Source organism: Crocodylus siamensis, chromosome 6, assembly GCF_052110815.1.
Source record: "Crocodylus siamensis isolate JL-2025a chromosome 6, ASM5211081v1, whole genome shotgun sequence".
NCBI classification, from domain to species: Eukaryota; Metazoa; Chordata; order Crocodylia; family Crocodylidae; genus Crocodylus; species Crocodylus siamensis.
The window spans coordinates 50,486,702-50,496,421 of NC_143400.1; the positions used below are offsets into that span (position 1 = coordinate 50,486,702).

At 54.4% G+C, this 9,720-nt stretch overlaps 1 protein-coding gene across 2 annotated transcripts; it reads left to right on the forward strand.

The window, feature by feature from the left end:
- The first annotated feature begins 1,108 nt into the window (after window positions 1-1,108).
- Window positions 1,109-6,466, forward strand: PROCR (protein C receptor). Of its 2 annotated transcripts, none has more exons than XM_090054152.1 (4): window positions 1,109-1,331; window positions 4,030-4,284; window positions 4,840-5,124; window positions 5,221-6,466. In XM_090054152.1, the coding sequence occupies exons 2-4, from the start codon at window positions 4,065-4,067 to the stop codon at window positions 5,331-5,333; spliced, it is 618 nt and encodes a 205-aa protein (XP_089910278.1). In that variant the 5' UTR covers window positions 1,109-1,331; window positions 4,030-4,064; the 3' UTR covers window positions 5,334-6,466. The 2 variants fall into 2 exon arrangements, with proteins under 2 accessions (XP_089910278.1, XP_089910277.1); XM_090054151.1 differs by lacking the exon at window positions 1,109-1,331 and adding an exon at window positions 2,558-3,449.
- Window positions 6,467-9,720: the final 3,254 nt, after the last annotated feature.

Sequence of the window (9,720 nt, forward strand, 5' to 3'; positions counted from 1 at the left end):
CCCTTCCCCCTTTGAAGCTAGTTTAAAGCCCGCCGTATGAGATCAGTCAACCTAGAGGAAAAGATACATCTGCCCTAAGGGGAGAGGTGAAACTCATCCCACCTCAGCATGCCCTCCATACAAAAACATGGGTTGTTGTCAAAAAACCTGAAGCCTGCCTTGTGGCACCAGCTCCAAAGCCGCTGGTTGACCATGTCAGTGCAGGCCTCATGACGCAGACCCTGTCCACTTACTGGGAGAATGGAAGAAAATACCACCTGGGCTCCCATCTTCTTCAGTTGGTGTCCCAAGGCCTTGTAGTCCTCCATGATGTTATTCAGCTTGCCCTTGGATGCATCATTTGTACGCACATGGACCACAACGAGTGGGTAGTAGTCAGAGGGCTTGATGATTTTAGGGATGGTCTCTGTGATGTCGCGAATCTTCGCTCCGGGCATGCAGCCGACCTGCCGTGACCAGGGCTGTGAGCAACAGACTGGACCATCAGTTCCCCTCAGGATGGAGTCCCTGATGACCAGAACTTTACATCTCCTTCTTCTCGTGCTGTGCCTCTTCTGAGCCAGTGATGTCGGTCGAGTGGCTTCAGTTTCTCTAGGGACTTGTTCTTCTGCCTCCTCCTCCAGTGGGGCCAGGGCTGCCCCAGGGCCAAGGGGTGTCTGGGGAGCAGGCACATCAGTTGTACGAGCTATCCTGCCCTTGACAGGAACCTGCTGCCACCGATTAGTTGGGCATTGTGTATGTGGGGTCTCTCTGGTGGATTCCTGTCCCCGCAGAGAGCGGAAATACGTATCAATTTCATCCTCCACCGCCCGGCTCCTCTGCAGCATGCTCACCTCAGCCTGGAGCTCTGCCACCTGCCCCTCCAGAGCCTATAGATGCTCACAAGAGGGGCAGGCGGGGGAGTTACCAGGCCTCAGTCCCACCCCTGGGGATCCCACCCAGCCACCCCCCGCATCTCGGGGGGCAGGTGGTCGCAGCCCCCCCAAGGGGTCCGTCTGAGTGGAAGCCTCAGAGGAGCCCTGGCAGGGCGGCACCACAGGGGCCGGGCCCCTGGCAGCACTGTGAGTCATCACCATGGCTTGCAGATAGCCCTTACCTCTCCTTGCTGGCGGAGCCTCCTCCCTCCTGAGGAAGACTCTCCTGCTGCCCTGCCTGCTTCTGCTGGCGCGCCCTTACAGAGCGCGCCTGTTTGCGTGCGCGCCTCCCTGGCCCGCTCAGCAAAGAGGGATCCGGGGATCCTCTGCAGCTGTGCCGGCTCCTGCCCACTTACCTTCGGGGGAGGATCAGCTGCTGCTGCCCCCGCTGTCGCTTCTCAGCCTCTGCCGCCTCAGGTACGTTGCAGGGGCACACGCTGAGAGCCCGCACGTGTGCCCAGTCAGCCTCCTCTCCCTTCAGCACCCAACTAACAATGGCTCAGGGGAGATCACTAGGTTTGTTTAGGGGTAAACAACGGGTCACGTGCTGGGTAAAAGGAACTGATCACTCCTGGCTCTAGGTGGCATTGCTCTGAGGGAGCTCACAATACAGAGAGGCAGATTCAGTGTTTTGGATACCAATAGAGGAGTCACTACTAGAATTGGAGTGATAAATACTGAGCTGGGTGTGTGTAGATGTGGGTTGATTAGCATTTGGAGCAGGGATCCCCCATCATGCAGTGCTCCCCTGCTTCCCTGGTCCCAGAATTCAGTGCGGTCCGTGCCTCGGGATCTCTGTCCTCCATCCTGAATGCTAACGAAGGCGCATGTCTGTCCTGTCTCCCATGTAAATGAGTTGTCATCTGGTTCCAACTTGGATGCAAATGAGACCAGGGGAGTTGCTTCACTCTTGTCACCCTTGTCTGGAGGGCTTTAGTGCGTCTCCCACTGCATCTTCCTTGTCTTTTGCAAGGCCTTCCTCTAATCAGCTCTTGCTCAGGCCGAGGTCGGGAGCGGGAGTTCGTGCAAGTCAGACAGGCTGCGTCCTGTGCCAGGGCTCCCCGAGAACACGGAGCTGAGAGGTGACAGTGGGACTCTCACTCTCCACTGCAGCTCGTGGTCCCAGTGCCTTCGCACTGGGCTCTCTGTTGTTCCTCACTCTGGGTTCCAAGCCCTTACCCCTTCAGGGCTTCAAGCCCCATCCCAATACTGGGCTTCAAGCCCATTTCCATTCAGAGCTCCCAGCCCCACTCTGGGCTTCTCAGTATCCCAAAGCTTATCCCCTGCCCTACACTGGGCCTCAAAAATCCCTAATCCCTTTGCCCCAGGAGCTTCTTGTATAGCTCCCCCACCCACCTGGAGCCTTACTTCTGGCTCAATGCTCGTGGTGAGTCTAGGCACTGCCCCAGGTTCTTTCCTGACCTGGGTCCCTGCCTCAAAGCTCACCTTGGGTCTGGGCTCTTGCTTTGTCCTTTGGCTTCCCCCTTCCACGGGGTCACCCACAAGGCAGCAGGGGCTGAAGCTTTCTGGCACCCCATACTCACCCTTCACTGGAGAGGGCCCAGGTGTAGCATTTTCTGGAAGCTGCCCTGCTGCAAGCAGCCCCACCACACCATCCAACCCCAGAATGGTGTAGTTTTACATCATGCCCCAGGACCAGGAGCCTCCAGCCATCCCCATGGCTCCTGCCCTTACCTCCAAGGTGTTTTGAGCAGTAGCTCAGCTGGTGGTGTCTCTCCAGCTGCTGGCAGCAAGTTGCTGCTGGTCTTGCAGTTAAGAGCCCCTGTTCATATAGGGCACAGCTAGGCCCTGTTCCTAGTCAGGCAGTTGTGCCCGATTGAGAGCGCAGCTAGCTGCAGGCTGTCTTGCTGCTGCTCAGGCCCCCATAAGTAACAGAGCACACTGCACTCTGTTGCAGGGCCTCACGCCTCTTTGGAAGGGCCAGAGCTATTGTACAAGTGGGGGAAACTGAGGCAAAGAGGCACATGATTTGCCCTAGCCTGAGGTGGGGGACAGCAGCAAGGCTGGGAGGGGAAATCAGGAGTCCAGGCTTGCTGCATGGCAGCCTCTTAGATGGACATGGAGCAGAGCCCATGAGTCCTGCCTCTCTTGGGCTGCTTTAGCCAGGCGAGCCTCCAGCCAGGAGCAAGGGGTCCTGTCCTGCAACCCAGGAGACTTGGAAGCTCCCTCTCTCTTTCGGAAAGGGCAGGGAGAGCCAGCTGCAGTGGGCCGGCAGGGAACGGGTGTCAGCAGCTGGGGATGAGGAAATGGAACAGAGCCGGAATCACACTCCCACCCGCCTCCGTCACCGAGCCCCACCTCCCCGCCCTGCCTTCTCTATGCCAGACACCAGCCTCCCTCATCTCCCCAGCACTGCTCCACTGGGCGGCATGCAGAGCAGAGCCTCGCCACGCGCCTGCACCCACGCTCCACACCTGCTCACTTGGCTCCTGTGCAGCACTGAGCATCCTGCCCTTGCAAGGATGCTGCTGCTGCTGCTCGCCAGTGCGCTCAGCTGTTGGGGACAGGAGGCAGGTAAGAGGGGCTCCCCAGCACCCTACTCTGGCTGGCTAGCTTGCGGGGGGGGGGGTGCTGCAGCCAGCCCCTCTGCTCCACCTCAGTTGTGGGAGTCAGTCTGAGCCACTCTGCCTTTTGGCTGTGCCTCGGGGCATTGGTGCAAGGGAGCTGGGACTACAGGTCCAAGTGACGAGGTCAAGGGATGGAGCTGAGATGTCAGGGCGGCGCTCCCCAGCAGACCCTGGACCAGCCCTGTCTGGAGAACGCCCCCACCATGAGCAACATATAGGTCTCTTGCTAGCTCCGACACTTCTCCTGTGCTGCAACAACAGAAGGGGAAGGAAAAGGGCCCCACAGGAAAGCCTGGTGCCAGCTGGTCTGTGACAGTTGCCAGTAGTAGGGCCAAGGCAAGGGGGCAGTGGTAGGGAGAACAGGCAGAGATGAGGGACTGGCCCGGTGAGAGGCTGGGGACTTGCTGCGGTTGTCTTCGACTTGCATGTACATACAGTCCTCCTGGACTGAGGCCAGCAGTGCTGGGTCAGCGTGGTGTGACCGTGTCATGCTGTAACTCTACTCGCGTGTGTGTCTTCCATCGCAGACCCCTTCCCTCTGCCAGCCCTGCACACCTTCACCATGCAGCTGCTGGCTGACTTTAATGAAACCACTGTACAGTTCCTGGGCAATGCCACCCTGGATGGGGTGCTGACCCACAGCCTGCAGGGGCATGAGGCTAGCCAGCAGATCCTGCTGGAGTCCCCGGACCAGTGGGAAAAGACAAAGCGCAGCCTGGAGACTTATCTCACTTACTTTAGTGGCACCGTCCGCCTTGCTGCCATGGAGAGGAACATACAGTGTGAGTAACACAAGAGGGGCTGCACAGCATGTCATGTGTGGGGTCCCTAACAGCTGCCGGGGTCTGGCTGTGTGGCTGGGAGCTGTGGTATCCAACAGCATTTCTACCTGCCAGGTAGCACCTGTGGCTATCAGCAGCTCAGCTGAGTTAGAGCTGCTTGGGGCAAGTTGAAAGTGCCAGGGAGGGGAATAGAAATTAGTGTTGTGTGGCACAGGGGAAGGATGGGGTAAGAGGAGAGGCCACGAAGAGCAGAGGCTGTCACCTCACACCCTGCTAGAGCCGAAAGGGCTGTGTAGCAGAGAGGTGGAGGGCAGAGATTGGGTGCTGGCGAATCAGGAGCAGGAAGGGAAGAGGGCAAATGGGAGAAAGATGAGGGGAAAAGCCTGGAGGAGGGAAAGGGGGCTGAAAACAAGGGGGAGACTGGGGGAAAGTGAGGGGGCAGGAGGATATCCCCGTTCCCTAGCCAGCCCCATGCCAGAATTCCTCAACCCCAGACAGCGCCATGCACAGCATCCCCCCCGTGACAGGTCCCCATCTTCTGTGTGCCCCTCACAGACCCTCTGCACTTGCACTGCATGCTGGGCTGCCACCTCTTCCCCAATGGCACCTCCCAGGGCTTCCACGAGGTGTTACTTAGTGGAGAAGAATTCCTGATCTTCCTGCCCCAGAGGCCCCCCAACACCTCCTGGGAGCTGCAGAGGCCAAAGGAGAACGACCTGCTGGGCCCCTTTGTCTTGAAGAAGCTGAACAGTTACCCCGAGACCACCTCCCACCTGCAGGCCTTCCTGAAGACCCAGTGCCCGGATTTCATAAGGAAGCACCCCTGGAGGGACAGCTCTAGTGAGTGGGGGTGGAGGGAAGGTCCGGGGGGTGGGCAGAGGTTGATGCCTCCTCTGCTGTGCTCTGACCCCCACTCTCCCCACTTATGCCTTACAGAAAGACGTGATCCCCGTTCACACACCCCGCTGGTGCTGGGCCTCACCTTGGGGGCCTTTGCTTTGGCAGGCTTGGCCATGGGCATCTTCCTCTGCACGGGAGGGAGGACGTAGTGGTGGTGGAGGTCTCACCCTCACTGCCAGCCCAACATGGAGCTCTGCTATGGCAACAGACCTGCTCCATCCCACCCACAGGAGTCCCCATGCCCCTCCTGGTACCAGCACTTCTGCCTGACCTGGGAGCAGCGCTGCCCCAGCACCCCACTTTCCACCACATCTGGCTCTCTTGTAATTGCCCTTGGGGTCCCTGGCTCTTCACTGGATACAGCAGCAGGGGACAGGACCTGAGCAGCAGCACAGAGACTTGGTCTATGGCAGCATCTGGCCTTTCCAGAGCCCGTTCTTGGAAACCAGACCCCACCTGGGGCTGCAAGGTCACCAGCAGGTGACACCAGCCCTAGACCTGGAGTGACATGGCTGGGATGGGCATGGGGTTGATGTGTATGAACAACCCATGTTATAAAGCAGTTAGCAGTGGCTGCTCAGCCAGAAGCTGGAAGGTTGGTGGCAGGGAGGCCAAGGAAGCCGCGAGCTGGGTAGAAGCGGGTGCAAAACCAAGCAAGGGGAAGGGGTGAGTCTGGGGTGCCCCATTTGGTAGTGGGTGAGAGACCATGACTCCTCCCTGCCAGGGAATGGGGTTGGGGCGGCTGGGGGTGACTGACCCCAATTAGCAAGGACTGTGAGCACACTGTGGGAAAGGGGGCAGAACAGAGCCTGGTCTCATGGGTTCTTCAACAGTTTGTTAATCTGAGGCAAGGCACTGGCAGAGGAGGGTGGATGCCAGCAGCAGTCCAGGGTCACCCCAAGATAGCTCCAGACTCATGACACCAACGCTGTAGTTTTACCCAGTTTGCTCCCATGGGAACTCTATGCCAATGATGTAGAATAATACCTGATGTGTCTGGCTCCTGCTTTACACCAGTGCTAGAGAGCTACCCTGGTATAAATGTGTGGCATGTGCAGGATGGAGTCACCACTGCCCCCTGCTCCCTTGTCAACTAAAGAAAGGGGCAGTGAGGCACAGAGAAGTCCCAGCAGCAAGGGATTGCAGGGAGGTGCCATCCTGCAGCCATGCAGCTCACTGCAAACTGGACGACTTGCAATATTGCCAGTGTCAAGCGACAAGCAATCGCTAGCTGGGCTACAAATCATGATGGCGTTGGCTTAATAAATCTCACAGCATTAAACCTTGCATCTATTATTTGTCTTCTCGTCTCTCCTCCCAAAGGGGCGCTAGGGGGTCTGGTTCGCACTTCTCCGTGCACCCACAAGGGCTAAACACTCTCTGTCTTGAAGCAAAAGCCAAGCTTGTTTTGCAAGCTTGTGTTGCTCTTTCGGGGAAGTACTAAATCTCACCAGACGTTCAATAAAATCAGGTGAGTTGCTGGTGATGCCAGACTTGCCCATTATATAGCAGCAAACTTCTCTCTTAATATAATTTTGTCAAAAATATTTTGCAAAGGAAGGAGGTGAACAGACAAGAAGGTGGGGGTGAAGGAAGATGAAATGATGGGAGAGGCAGGAGGGGAAGGCAAAGCACTGTGTTGAGATTAATCGCTAGGGATTGATCACAGGTGTTTAAAACACCAATATTTACCCATTGTGTTATGAGGTCAACCAAGACTCTAGGCCAAGTGCTCAGAGGCCTTTTCCATCTAAGCCAGGCAATTTCTTTCCTTTTAATGGTATTTCCAGATTGGAGGGGAATGACTCTTTCCACCCTAATAGGGGATTCCTTTGGGAATCATAAGATGCACAAGCCAAGATTTCAAAGAGATAAGAATAATAACAGCCATAACAATAATGATGACACTAACATGGGAGTCTTAAGCAAGGCACTTAAATAACTGGCCTGATGACCAGAACTCCTGTTTCAGCCCCGTAAACACTCAGGCAGATGTTTGACCACAGCATTAGAAGCGTCACAGCAGGGCATCATGTTTGGCAATCTTGGCCTTCAAACACAGACTGCTGCCAAACACCAGCCCTGCCCTCAGACCATGTCTGACTTCTCTCCAGGCTGTGCTGAACACTGGCCTTTGGCTTTCTGTTCTTTGCTGTTTGGAGCACATCTCCGCAGTCATGTGCAGGTCAGGCTCAGAGTCCAGGTGTCTTGGAGGAGGTCTCTGACCTGAGGCTGCTATGGATTACGGTAGAAATATTATTGCTTTGCCTCCAAAGCATCTGCTACGCTGCAGACATTTGCAGTGGAAAACACTTTATGTAGCAGCCTGGAGCAAAATCTCCTGCACCTCCTGTGGCAAGCACAGGACTTGCTACCATGGCAAAGGCAAGTTAGGAAGGGGTTTAATATGTACATCAAACATTATTTTAGTGCAGTCTAACTGCTGGAAACAAGAAGGGAGCCAGTAGCACGTGATCAGCCTGCTCTCTGGAGCCCCACTCTGAGTAACTGTGCAAGGAACCTAATGTGGAGACCTCTGAGCTGCTAGGTCAATCAGCACCTGCAGGCCCTGTGCAGGATTGGTCTCTATGGGATAAGCACAGACAAAAGGGGCTGGGTTTGGGATGCGACAGGATGGGCTCACTCTGACAACCTTCCCCCTCATTCGGGGTGACACCCTGCTTTGGGGCCCTGCCAGGAAGGATTTGGCTTGAGGGCTCGTTAAACAGTGCTGAGTGCAATGGGGCTTGTTTTTCGTGTCTGGCTCTTGAAATACATCATGTTTTGGATGGCTTAATAACACTCTACTGGGGAAGATTTCTGGGAAAGTCTAGTTCCTGTTTGCTTGTCCTCTGCTGCTGCCTGGCTTAGGGCAGAGAATCACTCACACGGGGACAATGAACATGCCAACCCCACGGCCTTGCAGTTTCTTTTGCTTTTCTGGGGTTTGCTGCTGCCCCCTAGAGCTATTTTGCAGCTTATTGTGCTACCATTTTAAGTTCCAGGCACCTTGCTAGTTAACTCCTGCTAACGGGACTTGAAATCCTGATGGGCTGCAGGCATTGCTAGGCTCCAACACATTCCACACACAATTTAACACTAAGTACGTAGACACAAAAGGCTCTGCAAACTTCTTTCCTTACCAAATCCAGGAAGGTAGGCATGCAGTATCTGTTGGCTATTCGCTGCATGAAAACGGCTGCAGAATACCTATGGAAAAGTTCCTTCCTGCCCACTTGGATTAGCTCATGCCCTCGGTTCAGAGTTTAAAGCAACCTATATAAATGTTGTAATTAGGAGTTAAATAAGCAACTTGCCCAGTTTTTCCAAGACTCTGGCTAGCGGCTAAACTCTTGATCTCAACCCTAGCTTCTGAGAATGAGTTCCAGCGGTAAATTGTGCGGCATGTAGAATGGTATTTGTTTTAGACTTGCTCTCTGAGGGCTCCTCTTATTACATAAGAGAGTGAATAAAAGTGCCCAACTGGCCTTCTTTAAACCACAGGTACTTTTACTACATTATTTATTCCCATCTTTTCAGCCCGTCTCCATAAACTTTTTTTTCTTTCTAAAAATGTCTATGTTCTTAATAATTTCCATTGTTCATTTCTTCCGGCAGCATTTGTTTTAAAAATAAGGTGATCAGAGTGGAATGCAGTCTGCTAAGAGAGGGCATCCCAATGATTAAGATGATGCCGTAAATATAATATATACAGGATTTCCTCTCTCATTCCTTCCCCACCAAAAGCCAGACTCTGTTCCACCTATTAGGTGCCTAAGAGGACTTAAGATGCCTTGATGAGGATTAAATTTAGCCACCTTTCACGTAACAAGCATCTATTCTTATCTTAGCCTTGAGACTAATTCAAAAGAAAGCTGTGAGAAGAAAGAGAACCCACCCACATTTTGTAGCAATAGGGTTTCAGGGAGCTGAGCAGTAGCATTACATCCCTTCCCTCTTTTCTGGACTCTTCATTTGTCTAAGTCTTTAAATATGGTGAACTGGACACAGGCCTGCAACTGAGACTTCAGTGTGAAGCAGAGGAGAGTAATTAAAGTTTACATGCGTCGGTCTTATTGACACACCCCAAGAGATGCCCACCTGGCAACAGATTGCCTTATTAGCTTTCATTCTCTGTGACCCACTAGAATGCCTAGATCCTTTTCTGCTGCACATTCACCCCTAAAAGGCTACTGGACAGACTTCAATCCCAACTCCAGTGGCCAGAGTGCACCCTGGAGTCTAGCTCACGGGCAGGGCACTGCAAGGGTACAGTACCTTGCTGCATTGCAGTGTCAAAGGGGCCCCTGCTAAGAAGCAGGGAGTTTCATGAGCCACTAACAGTCTTGCTTCCCAGCTTCCAGCAGGTCTTCCTCAGAGCCAGCGTCAGTGACAAGTGCAGGATGGGGAGAGGAAGGAAGCTGGCTGGTGGCCAATGTCAGTGTTCAGGGTGATGCTGAGCTCTGAGCAGGAAGCCAAGGCTTGGCACAGCAGGCATACAATCAGTGCTGAGCAGCTAGCAGGTCTGCAGCTTGC